Genomic DNA, 20,323 nt, shown 5'->3' with positions numbered 1-20,323 from the left:
GGTGTGTGGGCCACTTGGTTCTTGTAATGGTGGTGGTTAGATAGGGTTTAGGGCAAGTGATCTTGGTAGAGATGGTTGTGGTGTCAGCGAATGTGGTTATTAGCGTTGATGGGTGTCAATGACGGCCATGGCGACGATAGTGATCTATGTAACATAATATGTTACACGTGTTACAAAAGTACGACATATATACTATCGAGTACAAAAAGTGTAACACAAAATGTTAATATATCACATTATTTGTTTAGCAAAAAATGTTGAATGTTATGTTTAAAAATACTTGAAAAAATTGATCTATTTGGTGCAAGTAAATGTAACAACTAATTAGAGGTGTGTAACTAGTTATACTCGTGTAAATTAAATATATATAACATTAGAATCATCATATTTCATGACAATCCAATGTTTTCATTTATGTCGTTACATGATTTATCTTCTACTCAAAGTGATTTCTAGAACGATGATTAATATGATATGATCACTCATTCTAAATAGTTAATAGAATTCAACATTATAATCAACCAAAAAGTATCAAACATTTCTTATTTGCGCCTCGCGTGCGATTTGAGAAGATAGTCTTCTACAAGGCGTCCATAATATACGAGAAAAGCGGTGCTAAGACAGTTCGGACCCACTTTCGGCTTAAAACCCACACAGCCTCACCAAAAACCTTGCTTAGTGACAATGGCAAACAAGCCAGAAATCGTGCAAGAAATTGAAGATGAAGAAGATGGGCCACCGCCTGGGTTTCAGTCCATCATCACTCAGCAGGCACCTCAATCGAATTTGCCGTCTGGCAAAGCTGAAGGCGGTGACGGAAGTGGCGGTGAAGAAGAAGGTCCACCGCCTGGGTTTCACTGCATGAATCTGCCTGCGCCACATTCTGGTGAGACGGATTATTGGAGCCATACCCATTTCATTTTAATCATTCCTTTTGTTGTTGCATCATCAAATTGTTGTCTTTTCCGAAATTTTAAATAAAGAATTTGTATAATAATTTTCTCCCACAAGAATGCACGCACCCTCGCTGAAGAAAAAGATTATAACTTTTCAAATTTATGTTTGTATCTTGAAAAGATTGAATTTTTCAAAGACTCAACTTTTTGCATAAATCGTGGAAAATTTTGGGCTTTCTACCTATGCGAGAAAGACTAAAACTGTGAATCATCTCTTGAGATTTGGTTCTTGCGTGTATATATCATTGCCAAGTTTTTGTTGTTGCTGGTCAGATATGTTGGAGTCTACAATCTGAACAGTTAGTTTATTTACGGTATATTAAGCGGATTTCAGTTGTGACTTGCCAATTTATGAAGTTTCCTTAGGCAGTTCTCTTGCGTCTTTTAAATTTAACTGACCCTGTCTCTACTAATTGCTACGGTATCTTTTGTAGTTTCATTGCTTCTAATTATCGTGGTATGGGTGACAAAATTTATTGCACACATGCATTAAACATAATCTGACAATAAAAAGCGTCTTCCTTTTAAGCTTCCCAGTTCCCACCATGTAATGGATGGGGAACGACAAATTAGAGAATACAAAGTGACGTCCAATTATTTATTTGGTTGTTTAATATCCTAGCAGCTCCATTTAAATCTTTAATATTACCGCAAATGGTATCGAAAAGTTGTATTTTGATTTATGTTGGTCTTCTTAGAACTAGTTGATGATTTATGTAATCAATCAACTTATTGTCATTGTTCAGATATGGAAACAAGGGGCAAACGAAATGACTTTGAAGATGATGAAGATTCACCCCCGCCAGGGTGGGAATTTAATACTCTTTCTCGAGCGTTACCATCAAAACCACCATCAAATACAGCAGGTCATATATGTTCTCCTATTTTATTGCATTTTGTCCCTGAGCTCTCTGAACAATTGCACATCTGTGTAGCTCTTTGGTAGCTAATTTTTTCACTTGCTTGTTTGAGGCGTGCCCGTTATTGACCTTACTTTGGAAAGATACTTGATCAATTATATAACGAATTAAGTCATTGTCATCATTCAGATTTGGAAATGGGGGGCAAACAAGACAGCATTCTAGATGGTGGGGATTGCCCCCCGCCAGGGTGGGAATATGGTACTCTTTCTCAAGCATTACCAGCAAAACCACAATCGAATACAGCAGGTCATATCTATGCTTTTTCTATTTTATCGTATTTAAACTGTGAACTCTCTTGGAACAAGCGAATAGTGTGAGGGAGCTTTGCATCTGTGTAGCTTTTATCTGAAATAATATATCCCCTGCTTGTTCGAGGCATGCACGTTAATCTTGATATGTTTGAAAAGCTTCTTGATTATTTATAAACTGAATCGAATTGCTGTCATTGTTCAGATATAAAAATGAGGGGCAAACAAGACGGATTTGAAGATGACGGAGATGGCCCCCCTCCAGGGTGGGAATTTCATGCTCTTTCTCAAGCATTACCATCACAACCACCATTAAATAAAGCAGGTTATATTTCTCCTAATTTTATTGCATTTAGTCTGTGAACCCTCTTGGAATAAGTGTACAATTTAACGTGGCTTTGCCATCCTTAGAGCTTTTCTTTGATCTAATTCTGCCCCCACTTGTTTGATGCATGCTTGTTTACCCCTTAACTTTGCAGCAATTTTTGCTCTGGACTCTGCTCGCTATAATGTAATACCTAATTTCAGAAAAATATTCATCAGTGAGTCTTTGTTCATAATGAACTAAGAGTTGATTTGAAGAATGAGAATTTTCGAAAGCTGCATCATTTAGACTGTGCACACGATCTCTTTTCAAACCTAAGTCTGACACAATCAACTCGTCAAATTTGAGCAATGTTCTGTAACTGGAAATTTCATGAATTACTAGACCAACGGTTCATAAAATTCAGCTTCACCTTTTTGGCGTGTTTCAAACTTCTTGATGCCTCTGGTTGATATGTGTATTACCTTGTACATCTCAGATAAAAAAATGGATAGCAATGAACTGCATGAGGATGAAGATGACGGCCCCCCACCTGGATGGGAAACAACTTTTCCACATCAGGTGCTGCCGCCATATGAACCACCTATGCAGCCATCATTAGCTGTTTCTTCTGGTGAGCCTTCCCCCTTACCCATCATTGTTCGATTCATATATGAATTTTGCTGTCATTCAACTCACTGTTGTGAATTCCATTTCAAGTTTCACATGCAATTGCTTAGGTACAATGCATATTTTGTGTATGTTCATTATTGCTTGAATATTTATTGGTAATAATTGGTCTTTGGGGGCGTGCACCGGTGGTAACTGTTATGAACGGTCTGATCCTGAAACTGGATATGGATCTCTTTCATTACATTCCTTTCGTGTGTTGAACTGAAGTGATTTCTAATCACAACCATTTTTGTAGTCGTAATTAACATGTATTACATGTTATTTCTAGATTTTTGTAAGTCGTGAAAAAATGTTACTCTTAGATATTGAATGAATACTACGCAACACAAAAATGTAACAGATAATTAAAAAAAAAAAAAAAAAACACTTTCATGCTTTGATTATGGCTTCTTTTTTAAAAGTGTTTAATGCTCTAGAAAAATATGAATAAAGAGCTAGGAAAGTTTAAAAACATTTAAAGCCTGTTTGTCTCCCAGAAATTATAGAGTTTTGAATAGTATTTTTTGGAGAATGTGTGGTTAAAATTTAAAGAAACTTTATTGGTTTGTGTGTAGAATATTTTATTGTGTGAATGTATGATAGAGAATATTATTGTAGCAAACAATTTAATTTGTTAAATGATTACAAACAGGGGCTTAATTCAGTAATAATTACTAAGCAAATATGTGAAAAGAAGAAATGGTTGACACACAAGCACCAACAAAATAAATAATCTTCTATCTTTAGATCTTAGGATTGGAAATGCATTGTCACATATAGGGTCGAGAAATCAAATCGTGTTGTCTACCTTTTAAGCATCCACTTTGATACATAAACGTGAATATAATTTCATTACCTTAATGTACACATAATATTGTATTGAATATGAAGTGCATGGTTTTAGATAATTAAGTAGAAAAATGATCGATAAAGATTAAAAGAGTACTTACGTAGATTTTGATTAAAAAAAGGTAGAGAGAAATTTTGATCAAAAGAGATGATGGTGAATTTTATAGTTGTTGGTTGAAGTTTAAATTTGTATTGGAGAAATATTGTATGACTATAAATGGATACATTGAATGAGAAGTCAACATTTAGAACCGAATGAATTGAAGAGTTTAGTATAATAGTTCAATGAATCTATGAGGGTACTATTGGAATAATGTAAATGGACGTTTATACAATTGTCCATAAATTGGTTATAGTTAAGAAAATGGCAGAGAGAGAAATTTTGATAAAAAGAGAGGTGATGTATTTAGTAGCTGGTTATTCAAGTTTGAATTTGTAATGAAGAAATATGAAGGGATTTATTATCATAAATGGATATATTTAATGAGAAACCAAGATTAGAATGGACGTTTTGAAGAGTTTAGTAAAACAGTTCGATGCACGTATGGAGGGTGCTGTTGGAATATTCTAAGCAAGACTGTTAATGATGTCTCCATTTCTATTTTAATCCTTAGTTACCCCCACCCCGTTCTCTATCTCCTCTCACCTTCCACTTTCCCATAACTCGTATCTGCAACCAAATCAATGCTTAGTACAGAAAATGTATTTGGACATATCTCAAGCTCTTCTTGCATGAACTTACTTCTGGAAGTGTGAGTATATGTATGGTTTTAAAATACCCTCTCGGAGGTGCAAATAAAAAGTATTGAGTTGCAAATTTTGAAAACCATTTATGAGGCTTACGCTTCTACTAACTAAGCAGTAAGCCTCACATCATTCTTTCTTTTTTGTTTAGTTTTCTAGGCTGGGCCCCACATGAATTAAAAATCATTATTTTATTTTAATATTTGCTTTGAAAAATCCAGTATCATTATGTTAAATAAAAACAGTCATATAAAAAGAGTTGCTTAAGAATATCCAGCAAGGAAAAGCACCAATACAACTCGCAAAAGCTATCTCTTGCTCTGATAATCTAGCTACGACATAAGCTACGGTAGAAGGTGACTGGGTAGTTGATGACTCGATGATATCGAATATCAAGTTTTTTCTCGTTTTTCTGATTTTCATTTCTATTTTTTGGTTGTTTGGCTTATTTTGCCTTGTGCTCGGTGTGAATCTTTGTCTCATCTCTTCTTTTATGTTCCTTTTTTTTTTTTTTTTTTTTTTAAATCCTTTTTAAGTTCGAGTTTTTTTTTTTTTTTTTTTCAATAATGATTAGAGGAAAGCATACCTGTTGTTTTTAATATATAGAGATGATTTCCTTATCTAGATAACTAATATAGTGATAGAAGATGCATTTTTTCTTTCTACAATAGGATCAAACTTGTATATATATGTTGATGCACAATCAATAAATTCATTCTGTCAATTAAATAATTTTCATGTTGGTATCAGAGCAAGGAAATCTCTGCAATTTTTCCTAACCCTAGCTCCGGTTCAATTAAAAACCTTAGCTTGAACCCTTCTGGTTCGAAATGTTTGGAAACCTATCTTGTCTTGATTGATTGTTCCCAACCCAGCTTAAGCCTAGTTGGAATCATAAGGTGGTACGCAAGCCTATGACGACCCTAGAGTGTGCACGACTGATATGCAAAACCTCTTGGGTGCACAAAACCATGTTATTCTTGTTTCTACTGCAGCTCGAAGAGGTCTATAAGGTGTTTGTCTACTGTACAAAATTTTTTGTGGCGTTTGAGATCTGCTTGTGGTAACCTTCTGGCAACCTTCAATTTTGTTGAGCAACCTTTCTTTTTGGTTGACCTAGCCTTTGGTTGCCCTGGGATGCCATGCTGATTGCTCTTCTTACTGTTGAAAAGTTTTTTTAATCATCTACTGCCTTTGCTTGTTTTTAGACAACTGAGCTAATTGGGCTCGCTATTGGGAAGTAGTAATATTTGATTGTTTTCTATCAACAAATTTGATCGTTGCTGGGCAAACGGTTTTTGGGGTGTGGCTGTTGCACAAAATTTTCTGTGGTGTTTGCGACCTTGTTGTGGTAACTTTTCGGCGACCTCCGAACTGTTGGGCAGCGCTTCTTCTTGGTTGACCCAGCGATTCATTGCCCTAGGTTTCTACGCTGACACTTCTTACTGTTGAATCGACAAGTCTTTTTGTTTGTATACTGGCTTGTTATTGGGTAATAGTAGTATTTAGCGAATTGAGCTTGCTATTCGAATGAGGTTGTTTTGGGCTTTATTTAGATTTGGTTATTTTTTTCTTCTCAATCTCATTTTTTTTTCAATAATTTATATAAAAGATTGACCGAAACAATTGGCATCTCTCCATCCTTTGCTTCTCACGTATCTCGAGTATTCTCCCATGGAGGTAATTCTAAATAAGCTTTTATTTTTGCTGTCGCTAATGCTTGGGTTATTGATTCAGGGGCCAATATCCATATGACTAGTAACTCTTCCTACTTGGGTCACTCATATGCTCATCTTTTACGTGTGCTCATGTTGGTCCTATGCCAATTTTAGGGGCATGGAACGTCTCTCCCACTCTCTATGACTTCTGTTTTATATGCACCAACACTCTAATAACTTTCTAGAGATGAGCAAAATCATCAAGCATCTTAATCTTTGTGTGATTTATTCTGCCATTATGTGTTTTAGGGCTATGTAATGAAGATGATGATGGCAGTTGTAGATAAAGGGGAGGTCTTTACTACTTAAGAGGGGGCAAGTGAGTTGCAGTTACAATATAGCAGGGGTTTCCAAGTGGTGAGAGAAACATCCGCTAGGGAGAAAATTCTTCCATGGCATTACCGTTTAGGCCATTGTGCCTTTTATGGATGACTGCACTAGGATGAGTTGGGTTTATTTGTTAGAAAGAAGGTTATAAATCAAGAATTTGTGAATCAATCTCTAAACAAATCTTCGCATATGGCATACTTCAACAGCCAATGTGATGTAGCATAGCTTGATAACTTAGAACCTGTGAGGGTTGAAGAAACCAGCAGAAGAAGAAGCAGAATACATATAGTAAGAAAAGAGAAGAGGAGGAGGAGAGAAGGAGAAGGAGAAGGGGAAGAAGAGGGGCGGTGGAAAAGCCTGTGGCTTTCAATTCATATTCATTTCCATCAAATCTCCTCTGCATGCAACAGGCTGCATGCCTCTATATAATATACAAACAAAAGATTGGGCTTGGGCCAGCCCAAAACACTATACAAGCCCAAAGAAAAATAAAAAGGCCCAAAACATAATATAAACCCAAATAAAATACTAAACTAAATAGTCTAAAATATATGTCCTCATCACAATGTGTTCCTACACACCACAACAGAATGGTATAGTAGAGCGTAAGAACTCGCATATCGTAGAATTGGCCAGTATAACCTTATGCTTTACTATGTGTGTTCCTAAATATTTTTGGGCTGAGCTGTCATTACCGCAGTACAGCTATCTTTCTTATAGATCCTATCATTGACTATCTAACTAACCCCTTTAAAGGTGTCATGATTTTACACCAATTCCTTTGCCTGAAATCTTAGTTCTAAAGCATTTGGCTCTTTGTGTTATATTCTTGTGCAATCTCAACTTAAGATAAGCTTGATCCTGATGCTCTTACATGTTTTTCTTGGATATTCTTACTCCCAAAAAAACTATAAGTCCATTTTCCTACAGGTCAATTTTGCATGTCTGTAGTTGTTTAGTTTACTGGAGTCCTACTCTGAGGTTGTTTAGTTGGTTCCTTTTTAGGGGAGATAAAAGTAGTAAACAAGAGGAATGGGTGTGTTTGGGAAAGAAGAGATGGTGGATTTCAGGTAAAGGTAAGAGTCCGTAGATGAACCGTTCACTCCACAAGATGAAACTGATGTTTGGAGTCAAAGATCACCTAGGTTGTTTAAAAAAAGTTATACAAGGAGAAAATTCTATTGTGGAACCATTGCCATACTGAAACAATTCCAACCTTTCCCTTGATAATAATACTGTTCCATTTAATGACTCTTCGAAAATAATCATGAGTTACATGTTCCCCCCTTTTTCTTAACACTATCTTCTGATTCTAACCCTGGAACTTCAGAAACTACCACTTTGAATCGATTAGCTGGCAGTCAAGGTTGAAGATTCCCTCTTTGCAATTGGAAAGAACTCGATTGGTTGGGTTTCTCAAAATCTCTTATTAAGACTTACCTGACATCTGCCTTTCACTTGTATTATGTGCTTATTCCTAGTCATTTTTAGGGAGCCCTTAAAGATGGAAAGTGGAAGTCTATTATAGTAGAACCAAAGGTTGCAGGTGGACTTATGGGTTGATTATTAAAAAGCTTTGCTTTGGTGGCCAATATTAACATTTTTAGTCATACTATTGGTAACTGTTAATCTAGACCGGCCATTAAGATGATTTGATGTTAATAATGCTTTCTTTCATGATGATTCGATAGCTTTCTTTCATGATGATTCGATAGACAACACCTCCAGGAGGTAACGTAGATATGCTGGAGAACCCCTGTACGGTTGCAAGTAGTCACTAAGGGCTTGGTTTGGGATACTGAGCTGCTTAATGAAAGAGTACAAATTTAAGCAGGCTCTGGAGATGGTGATGATATCACGCAGATTATTGGATATGTTGACTACATGATTGTTACAGTAGTAACTCCAGTGAGATAAGAGACGTTGCGAATTTGAAATAAAGGATCTGGGGACTCTAAAACACTACTTAGGCATTGAAATATCTCATTCCAAGCAAGGGTTTCTTCTCCCAACAAAAATATACACTAAAAATCTTAACAGAAACCAAAAACTTAGCCTGAATACACTCCTATTAAGGTAAATCATGGACTTTCTATTTATCTCGATCAAACTCCAAAGAAGAAAGAGATATATAGAAGATTTGTATGGAAGTTGATGTATATTACATAGAACACCTTGTAATATGTAGTATGTTGTGAGCTAATTAATGCATTATCCGAATGATTGTTACAAGAATGTAGTAAATCGTATATTGGTAAATTTAAAACATTTTCGAGACATGGTTATCATTTTTCTAAGCATGGGCATGTAGATATTATGGGTTATACACATTCTGATTTTGTTGGGTAAAGATTTGATAGGAAGTCTACATTATGGCATGTATCATTTATTGGAGGCAATTTGAGGACTCAGAGAGTAGAAACAAAAAGTGGTATCACCCTTGAGTACTGAAGCTGAATACCTTGCTCTTCATCATGCATCTACTAAAGTTAAATGGTTGAAAATTCTTCTTAGTGAGCCTGTGATTCTCCAAAGAAACCCATGGTGCTTTTCTGTTATAACACTATAGCTATTGAGACAGCTAATAACTTGGTACAGTATGTTTGAACCATGCATGTTGAACTTAGCAGAAATTACGTCAAGGGTAACCTCGACTTCCAGAGTATATAGGTCCTATACGTTAAGAGTGTAGAGTTCGAAGGGATGCAGTGTAACGTAAAATTTAAAAAAGGTTGGGTTGGCGCCAATTGCTCATATGTCAACTGGCTGATATAATGACCCATAATGTTGTTAGTGGATCATTCCATAAATCGCTATCCAAGTTAGGCCTGTGTGATATCTATGTACCAACTTGAGCGGGGATTTGGAATGTATAGAATTAGAGATTGTTATGCTGCTTGTATTTCCTTGGTTAGGTAGGAAGTAATATAGTAATAGGAGATAACTTCCCTTCTACGATAAGATCAAACTTGAATTTATGTTTGATGTGTATTGAAGAAATACATTCCACCAATTAACTAATACTACAGTCATGTACCTATGATACATGCATGCATGTTCTAACCAAAAGAGGCTCACCAAGAGTAGGGAATAAATTAATTTTGCTACTTCATTGATTTATTTTGTGTTTATGAATTTTAAAGTTTGTTTATGGTTTGATACATGGTTAAATTTTGCATTTTTTTATATTTTACTTGTTCTTTTGATTTGTGGTGAGGCTTGTGCCTTGCCTCGAAAGAGAAACACCTCAATACCTTATTTTGCTTTTTTAAATGCTGCGCATATCAAGTTAGAGCGAACGTGCAAGATTTTGAGGGTTTATTTGCTGAGTGAGGTAGATGTATTTGCTGAACTTAGGGTTTTGGACAGTGAAAAGAATACATTTTAATAATTTTAAAGGTGAGATCTGGCTGACTCAATTTTCTTCCTCACGCAATTTTCTCCCCCCTTCATGCAAATTATCGATTGTCCATTTGGCATTGTGAAATGATATGACAATTTAGAAATTGGATATTGAATAGGAAGAATAACCAAAGAATTGTGAACATTGTAGGACGTGAAATGGGGAGCAAAAAAGAAATAAAAAATGATGTTGAAGGACATCCATCAGGGTCTCGACCTGAATCTGTGCCAGAACAGTTGTCACCACCTATCCCGCCACCACAGTTGCTGCCATCATCAGCACCACCTGCTGGTAAGTCCTTTCACCTACATCTTAACTGCACCTTAAGATGACCGACCATTATGACTGCATATTGGGTAGAATATTTCCTTGAATATAGATATCGTAAATTTATTCATGTTTCTTTTTGAAAATTCTCCCCGAGTGTAGCAGTGTGCTAAATATATATGGTAAATTTATGCATTGTTCACCTTAAACTAACATTCTCACAAGAGTTCATTTCGTGAATACGTAATGTGTTTATGATAATTGATCTCAGATACTTCTTCTTGTAACTTCTGTTTTGTTCTTAATGGTGTTCTTCTATTTATAGTATGCTCAAGAGTTACCAGTAGAAATAAATCTCCCCCGATGAATGGGGGCATCTCAGATAAAGAATTGGGGGGCACAGTTGACATTAAGATTGGGGGCGAAAGACCTACATCTGTGCTTTATTCACAGCCACTACAACCTATGACTCTTCCATCACAACCACTACCACCACCTGTGATGTCATTACCTTCTGGTCAGTCTACAGGTAATTGATCTTCCTTGTTTTAATGTTGGCTTATCTACTATGCAAATAATGCCTACACACCTCATTGAATTGGTGATACTAAACTGTCTTTCCTCCATCTCATACTCTACTTTTAATTCCATAAAGTAAACTTTCGCACATCATTTCCTCTTATGTTGTTCTTTTGGCACATTTCAAATTAATGTCGACTTTTATTATCTGACTTTTTTATTAATCTTTCCTAAATTGTGTCGTCGTAATAATCTCACTTTTTCTTTAGTTAGAGACACGGTAATCCCACGTATCACTCCATGACACACATATAGAAATGAAAATGGAAAAGCACACAAGAAGTACAACCTCTCTACTCCAAATTTAAATAGCTGTTGGTGTTCAATTTGTACTCTGCTTTTACGGAAATCATTGTGAAATCTGCAAGCTGTGCTCAAGTTGTCCAGGGAAGATATGCAAATATGTTGTTCTCTATGAAAATTCATGATGACAATCTGGGATTGTAGTTTATGTGACAGAGAATGCAACGAACAAAGAACAAGACTTGTAGAAGGGGAAAGAGGGGAGGAAGAGGAGAAAGCAGAAAAGAAAGAGGAGGAGGAAGGAAAAATTTAGAGGGAGAAAATATTAGTTTTTTAATATAAAAGTTTAATTATCACAATGAGTAGACCCTCAAGCAAACCTAATTTGAGAAGGAAAAGAAGGAAATAAAGCCTAATTTAAGTCAAAATAGAAAATCTACAAAATAAAATGCTAATTTAGTCAATCTAGAAAATTCTAATAAACTAAAATAAGTTAATGTAAACTAAACTATCTTTATTCCTAATCTACTGATGATATTCTTATCTTCATTCCTCATCATTTCTCTCCAGCCAAGAGATTTCAACTCCAACAAGGTAGATCACTTCTCATCATAGGAGCGATTCTTCCTGAATATATTGACCATATGATGACAACTGAAAGCAAAAATCATCTTCAATAACATTGTCTGACCAAGGGGATGATCTTTCTTTTTGATCAAATATTGACAGTGAACATCAAACAATAACCTTTGGAACTTATCCACAAAAACTACAACTGAATCCACATAATGAGCGGCACAGTACACTAGCCCGGTAGACTGGCATGCAGAAACAAATAAGTGCAATACCGGTTGCTCGAATGTTCCATGATAAGGAAATAATCTATTATATTGAAAACAAAACTTCTATTCAAGTTCGATGGCTAGTCAAACAAATTAATTTCAAGTGAATTATATAAAAACCTTTTCTTAATTTGAGTTATCTTACCAAAGAAACACCTAACAAAGAAAAAAAAATCTCCATTATATGATATGTGCCTACCATGTACGTAATCATAATTAAGGAAATAATCTATTATATTGAAAACAAAACTTCTATTCAAGTTCGATGGCTAGTCAAACAAATTAATTTCAAGTGAATTATATAAAAACCTTTTCTTAATTTGAGTTATCTTACCAAAGAAAAAAAAATCTCCATTATATGATATGTGCCTACCATGTACGTAATCATAATTTCTGTTGTTTAAAATAATCAATCTTTTAAATATCATCATGGAACTATGCACAAGTGGTCGAACGGGAGATAATGTGAATTTAATCAGTAGACAACAATCAAATATGTATAGGAATTATAAATTAGCGAGCAATCATCTTTTTCTCAAACAATTAGATACATGTGGCACCAGGATAAGAGCCCTGTGAAAATGTAGAAGCCCGAGGAGTATCGTTGACTTAAGGTAATACCGGAACAAACTCAATGTTAAAGTCATGCAAATGGGTTTCAAAATATGTGGGCAGAATATACTGATATGATTTATGCAAAGGTACCTGATGCCCTTCTTGCTATAGTTCAAGAATTACATGAGCAAAGCAAGAGAGATAAGTTTTTGATGAAGTTGCGGCCTGAGTTTGAGGCAGCTCGATCTAAGTTGATGAATCGCGATCCAACTCCTTTGGATGTGTGCTTTGGGGAGTTACTTCGGGAGGAGCAACATATTGCTGCATAGGCCACTTAACAGCAAAACAAACTACCAACTAATGTAGTTGCCTATGCGGCTCAAGGGAAAGGGAAGGGTAGAGATATGCGGAAGGTCCAATGCTTTAGTTGCAAGGAATATGGACATAGAGCTGTCCACTGTGCAAAGAAGTATTGCAACTATTGCAAGAAACTAGGGCATAAAATTAAAGAATGCCCCACTCACCCTCAGAATCGTCAAACTAATGCCTATCATACTACAGTTGGTACTTCTTCTGCTAATAATTCATCAGTCCTAACTCTTGAGATGGTCCAGCAAATGATTATTTTATCCTTTTCGTCCTTGGGCTTCAAGGTAACATTTCTTTACCATCATCATCATGGCTTGTTGATTCTGGTGCATATAAATACTACAGTTGGTACTTCTTCTGCTAATAATTCATCAGTCCTAACTCTTGAGATGGTCCAGCAAATGATTATTTTATCCTTTTCGTCCTTGGGCTTCAAGGTAACATTTCTTTACCATCATCATCATGGCTTGTTGATTCTGGTGCATATAATCATATGATTGGTTTTTCTAATGCTCTTAGCAATATTTGGACATATAAGGGATCCTCATACATTCTGATTACTAATGGTAGTCAATTACCTATTTATGATGGAGACATTAATTCTTCTGTTAAAGATGTTCTCCTATCTCCTGCACTTTCCACTAGTCTTATATCTATAAAGTCGGTTGATAATGACTGTGATGTTCAATTTTCTCGTGATGGCTGTATTGTGCACTATCAGGTGTCGGGGAAGATACTCGTGAAGGGGCCTAAAGTTGGTCGATTGTTTCCTCTGCACTTTTTCATTCTACCATTTATTTCCATGGCTTATAATAAAGTTAACAATAAGGGTGAAATATGACACAAACGTTTGGGTCACCCTAATTCCGTAGTTTTATCTCATTTAATAAACTTTGGATTGATGGGCAATAAAGATCAATTTTCATCTCTTATTTCTCTTGATTATTCCACATGCAAATTAGGTAAGGGCAAGTCTCTTTCGCTTTCTTCTCATGATAGTCGTGCTGAAAGAAGTTTTGATTTGATTCACAATGATGTATGGGGTATGTCTCCGGTCATCTCTTACCCATTATAAATACTTTGTTACATTCATTGATGATTATAGTAGGTATATCTGGATTTATTTTCTTCATTCTAAATCTGAGGTGTTCTGTCTTTCAACAATTTGTCGCTTATGTTGAAACTCAATTCTCTTCGAGTATTAAAGTGTTAAGATCTGATTTAGTAGAAGAATGTCTCTAAAGTTTCACGATTCACTTCACCAAAAGGGCATTGTCTCCCAGCATTCGTCCATACTCTAGAGCAAAATGGTGTTGCTGAATGTAAGAATCGTCATCCGTTAGATGTTCATACATTATTACTTGAATCCTCAGTTCCACCTAAATTTGGGTCGAGGCTCTATCTACGACAGTCTTTAATTGATCGATTACCTTCCAGTGTTCTCAAATTTGAAACTCCTTATTATCGCTTGCATCATCAGCATTCCAACTACCTTGACATGCATGCCTTTGATTGCGTTTGTTTTGTTTATTTTCCTTCTCATGAACGAAACAAACTTTCCGCTCAATCTGTTAGATGTGCATTTATGGGTTATAGTGTCTCTCATAAAGGCTATTTTTGTTATGATCATGCTCTAATAGATTTCGTATCTCTCGTCATGTAGTCTTCTTAAAAAATCAATACTTTTTTCCGACTCATGTTGAACCTTTACCAAAGATATATGCCCTTCCACACTTTGATGTGTTGTCTTCTTCTCCTAAACGGTTCAAGTCTGGATTCGTATATGAATGACGATGCTCTACTTTGCCCCACATGAACCTGACTTGCCATTTGAGGCTGCTCTAACACTGCCTTCCACGAATGAGTTGGATTCGGACACTAATCTTTGCAGTTCTACCAGAATTTCTCGTCCTCCTAATAGGTATTGTAACGACTCGGGTTTTTGTAACCAAGCCGTTAGCTTACGTAACTGTCCGCTTTGGGTAAGCCTTGCGCCCACTTACCCCTCACGGATTTCTATCGCGTCCCCCAGGATTCGAATTCATAATATTTCCCTTAAGTAAGACTTAAGTTGAATCTTGGTACCAATTGAGCTCTTTTTTTGTAACGATCCGGGTCTCTGTACCCAAACCATTAGCTTATGTACTGTTCGCTTTGGGTGGACCTTGCGCCCACTTACTCCTCACGGCTTTCTGTCGCGTTTGCCCAATTGGTACTAGGATTCAACTTAAGTCTTACTTAAGAGAAATGTTATGAGTTCGAATCTTGGGGGACGTGACAGAAAGCCCTCATGTCCAATTGGTACCGGGATTCAACTTAAGTCTTACTTAAGGGAAATGTTATGAGTTAGAATCTTGGGGGACGCGACAAAAAGCCGTAAGGGGTAAGTGTGCGCAAAGCCCACCCAAAGCGGACAGTACGTAAGCTAATGACTTGGGTACAGAGACCCGGGTCGTCACAATGGATTTTTTCATATTCTCTTCATGCTATTTTGTCATCCGTTCCCATACCTACCTGGTTCTTTGAGGCAGTAAAACATGAATGCTGGCGGTGAGCAATGGCAGGTGAACTTTGTGCACTCAAGGACAATGATACCTGGGATGTTCCTTGTCCTGAGAATGTTAAAGCTATTGATTGTAAGTGGGTTTTACTCGATCAAACTACGCTTTAATGGGACTTTGGATCGATATAAGGTACGGTTGGCTGCTCTTGATAACAAACAGGAGTATGGTATAGATTATGAGGAGACTTCTGCTCCGGTTGCTAAGACGACCACAGTGCTGACGGAGATATCAAAGAGGAGGTTTACATGACACTACCTCCTTGTCTGACCACCACCTCTTCTTTAGAAGTATAAGTTTAAGCGCTCATTATACGGGTGGAAACAGGCTCTATGGGTATGGTTTGACAAATTTTGATCTACCTTGCTTCACTTTTTATTTCAACAGAGCTAGTACGACTCTTCCTTGTTCCTTTGCAAGAGCTCTACTAGTATTGTTGTTTTTCTTATCTATGTTGAGGATATTGTTATTATCGAGATGGATTTTGCTTTGATTACCCGTCTACAGAAACATCTTTAGGCTTGTTTCATATGAAGGATCTTGGATCTCTTACATACTTCTTAGGGTTGGTTAGAGGAGGTTTTCATTGATTCCTCTGGTATTTTCCTAAATTAACATAAGTATACGCAAGATTTGATTAAAGCAGGTCTTCATGATTCATCTACTGTGGAAACTTCTCTAGAAGTAAATACAAAGTATCGTAGTGAGGAAGGTGATCTTTTATCCGATCTTACTGTGTTTTACCAACTGGTGGGGAGCCTGAATTATTTAACTATTACGATGCCTAATATTTCTTTCGCAGTCTAGCAGGTTAGTTAGTTCATATACACTCCATGTCATCTCCATCTAGCTGTCGTTCGTCGTATCGTTTGCTATCTTCAAAGCACATACAGTCACAGATTGTTTTTTCCTACCGGTTCTCCTCTCTGCCTTATTGCTTTTAGTGATGTAGATTGGGCAGGTTGTCCAAATACCTGATGATTTGTTATGGGTGGTTCATGTTTCTTGGGGATTATCTGATCTCTTGGAAAAGCAAGAAACAAGATCGTGTCTCTAAGTCATCTACTGAATCTAAATATCGGGCAATGTCTGCTGGTTGTTTTGAGATTATTTGACTACGTGGGATTTTAGCTGACCTTGGTTTTTCTCAATCTGTTCCTATTCTACTCCATGTTGATAATATAAGTGCTATTCAGATTGCTACTAATCTTGTTTACCATGAGCTTACTAAGCATATTGAAGTGGACTGTTATTCTATTCAAGAGGCATTGGATACTCATATCGTTACTCTTTCTCACATTTTCACTGCCCTTCCAATAGCTGACATTTTTTCAAAGAAATCCAATTGATGCTTCTTGATCGACTAGCATCAATTTCAGAGGGATGTGAGTAGGAGATATAATATAGTCTAATTATGGAATGATTTATGTAATGAGTATAATTATTGTACATTGTCTTTTCTTAGTTAGACATGATTATTGGGATGATAGGCATGATTGTTGCAGTGGCTGATATTTAGCTTTGTAATCAGAAGTGCTCACACTATTAATTGGAAGCAACTCTCGCTTGGAGAGGCATTCTAAACCAAATTCAACTGTGTTGACATTGTTTGGGATGGTAATGGTAATAGGTGTGTCGCTCACCCCTTTCATTTCGGAAATGGGCTGCTAATGTCGGCGTAAGGACTATTTATCAGAGAATTTTCTCTTTTTGGGAGGCTTGAGGATGGCTCTTAAGAAGAATTTCCATAGTTAAATGTGAATATAAGAAGGAGATGTTTTTACGCTTTTTCTTTTTAGTTGCTAAACCGATCAGTGAAGGGAAAAAGATGAATGCATGCTATCTTGGTTCTGACTAGGGCTTATAGGCTACAAGAGTTGCTATATGAATTGTGCATGGTGCTGAGTGAAGCGTCGAGGCAAATGTAAGTTATTTTAAATATTTGCAAATTATCACTTAGAACGTGCATAAAATAGAGCAAAAACTCCAAAAGGTCAGTCAAAGTGATTTAATATTTTTTAAGATTAAATCGAACAATTATTTTTATTTTTATTTTTTGTTGGGGAAAAAACATTTTCCGTTTATAAGTCAGGCAAGCCAGACACTTACAATAAAAGTAATGTAAAATCATAACAAAAGAGATATACCTTTTTCATACCAAATCAACGCATGATTCAATAAACAAGAATGAGAGTCAAAAAGAAAGGGAGAGAGACAAGAAAGGGGAAAAAATCAAAAGAGAACATAGACGGAGAAAAAATGAGTTTATTCAATAAGCACATAGTGTCCGATCAGTATTTAAGCCACACAACTGCACTTGACCACATGTGACTCTCAAGAGTGATGCTAATTGATTGATAGTGAAGGCTTGTGAGAGCAAATGGTTAGCAGATCGTGAAGCTACTGCGTTGGTGATGGTGTAATCTGAATGTGCGTGAGTGGATGTAGATGAGTAGGCAGGTGGGGAAAAATAATAGAGGTTTGTGAGTGGTGGTGCACGGGGGTAAAATGGTTGCAGGTGGAGATTAAGGTTTGGTGGGGTGTTTTTGCTATGGGTGGATGAAGGTGGGTTGGGTTGTTGGGCTTGATTTCTGTAGTTTGGACTTGGCCAAATGGGTCGGGGGTTATCGTTGTTGGTTTTGTAGTGGATCAGGGTTAATGAGCCTGACTAAATTGGGCTAATTTAGCTGATGGTTATGATCTATCATTGTGGGTAAATGATTTGGGCTCCAAGTTTGGTGCTTGGGTGGGTTCGGTGGGTGATTGAACGCCACAAATGGGCTTTTGCAAAGCCTGCGATTGGATTCTCCAAGTTGGATGATCAGAATTAATACAAACACTGTGAAGGAAAAAATACTTTCTGATTTGCAGTGAATTTTGTACTATGTAATTAATCAGCAACAATTTCCCTGGTGACTGAAAATTTTCTTGCATATTATTTGATGTGATCTCTCGAAATTGAATATCGATCAAAACTTTTCAAAATTATTTAGTCAAAGGAAAATGCCGAAACTCTTATGCCAAATTGATGTAGATCGCAACGAACAAATACCGAGACTTGTACAAGAAGGGGAAAGTAGGGAAGAAGAGAACAGAAAGGAGAGGAGAAAGAGGAAGAGGAGGAGGAGGAGGAGGAGAAGAGAATAGATAAATTCTAGAAAGGGAAAATATCAGTTTCAATATTGAAGATTGAATATGACAATGAATAGACCCTCTTTATATGGAGTCTAAGCAAACCTAATTTAAGAAGGATACAAAGGAAATAAAACCTAATTTAAGTCAAACTAGGAAATTTATAAAACAAAACCCTAGCTTTAGTCAAACTAGAAAACTATAACAAACTAAAATAGGCCTAATGTAAATTAAACTATCTTTAATTCTAATCTACTAACCCCATCGTTATTTTTTCTATTTCTGTTTGACGCATTTCGTATTTGTGAGTATAAAAAAGTTTGTAATATGCTAAACATGTCATCTTATGTAATTTCCTGATTCTATTGGAGGCATGAACAACAAACAGAAAAGTTATTCTTACTCATAATTTAAATTAATTTGTAGCAGAGCTGATGTAACTAGTAATCCAATTTAATTCAAGACAACAGTGAGATGCTGCCTCCTATAAATATATGTATCTAATGTTGTTACCTGTTGCTACTGCACCTAGTTTTCCTCTATTTTATTCTTTCACATTTGGAATATTTGAAATCGATAGTTGGCTATGACTCTGGAAATCTGGCTCTGGATTCATTACTTGTACTTACATAGCCTCTATGTTATGCTGATGCAGAAAAGGCTCAATTAGTTTGTGGAACTTGCCGGAAATTGCTTTTGTACCCGCGAGGAGCAAAATGGGTCCAATGTCCTGGTTGCCAGGAAGTCAATCTCGTCCTAGAAGGTTTTCTGTCTCCTATTACTTATATGTTTGTTTTTAAGTCAAATATTCGTCAATCTGTTATGAAGTTAATTCCTTCAGTGGAACATTCTTTTGAAATCTATAATTTGCATTGATTCCAAGGTCTTTATTTATTAACATGTAAGCTCAATCACATATTTACTCCCTCCTCCTCCTCAAGAGAATGTCCAATGTTACTTGTGTATCTTAATTTCCAGTAGTGATGACTACTCAAATCTTGTTTCTTTAATCTTTGGTGACTTTGTCATACTAATGGTCAGCCTAATTGGAGCTCTAGTACATTTGTCTCATTGGACTTGTGGTTTTTTGGATTGGGCATCATTATTTTTTTTTTTCTGAATTGATGTCCACAACTATAACATTGTTTGGGGGGGACTAGCTGACCTAATTCATCTGTGTGTATAGTACATAGTGCCAAAATTGATTTTGCTGAATGAATCTTTGGCATGTATTTCATTCAATTTATAGAATATACAAGGAAAGTAAATTTCTGTGCAATCAAATTAAATCCCTAATTCTAATCAAGTTATATATGGTAATGGCATCACGACATCCTCTAATACCCCCCTCTCAAATTGGTGTTGGGGAATCCACAAGCATCAATTTGCGAACAAGAGAATCATGACGAAGATGAGTCATGATTTGGTAAAGATATCTGCAACCTGTTGGGTAGTTGAGATATGGGGAAGAGTGATTATCTTAGAATCATATGCATCCTGAATGTAATGGCAGTCCACCTCAATATGTTTGGTGCGTTAATGGTACACAGGATTGACTGCAATCTGAATGGCACTAGTGTTGTCACCATGAAGCGAGGTAGGCTTTGTTTGTGAAATACCAAGCTCTG

At 36.3% G+C, this 20,323-nt stretch overlaps 1 protein-coding gene across 22 annotated transcripts in view; it reads left to right on the top strand.

Moving 5' to 3' along the window:
* Positions 1–487: 487 nt before the first annotated feature.
* LOC111370574 (basic salivary proline-rich protein 2-like) overlaps positions 488–20,323 on the top strand; it is a 37,714-nt gene continuing 17,878 nt past the window's right edge. For 9 of the 22 annotated variants that reach the window (XM_022992344.1, XM_022992345.1, XM_022992354.1 and 6 more), the window contains exons 1-8: positions 491–886; positions 1,703–1,822; positions 2,006–2,125; positions 2,333–2,452; positions 2,931–3,065; positions 10,298–10,438; positions 10,740–10,943; positions 19,351–19,458. In XM_022992344.1, the coding sequence (XP_022848112.1) occupies positions 685–886; positions 1,703–1,822; positions 2,006–2,125; positions 2,333–2,452; positions 2,931–3,065; positions 10,298–10,438; positions 10,740–10,943; positions 19,351–19,458 (1,150 nt within the window). In that variant the 5' untranslated portion in view covers positions 491–684. Of the gene's footprint in view, positions 887–1,702; positions 1,823–2,005; positions 2,126–2,332; positions 2,453–2,930; positions 3,066–10,297; positions 10,439–10,739; positions 10,944–19,350; positions 19,459–20,323 lie in introns of all 22 variants that reach the window. The other 13 variants (XR_002698446.1, XR_002698445.1, XM_022992358.1 and 10 more) reach the window with 7 other exon arrangements.

The sequence above is a fragment of the Olea europaea genome, chromosome 21, assembly GCF_002742605.1.
Source record: "Olea europaea var. sylvestris chromosome 21, O_europaea_v1, whole genome shotgun sequence".
In the NCBI taxonomy this organism is placed as follows: Eukaryota; Viridiplantae; Streptophyta; class Magnoliopsida; order Lamiales; family Oleaceae; genus Olea; species Olea europaea.
Note: the sequence above shows the minus strand (reverse complement) of the source record. Positions and strands in the feature narration are given on the sequence as shown.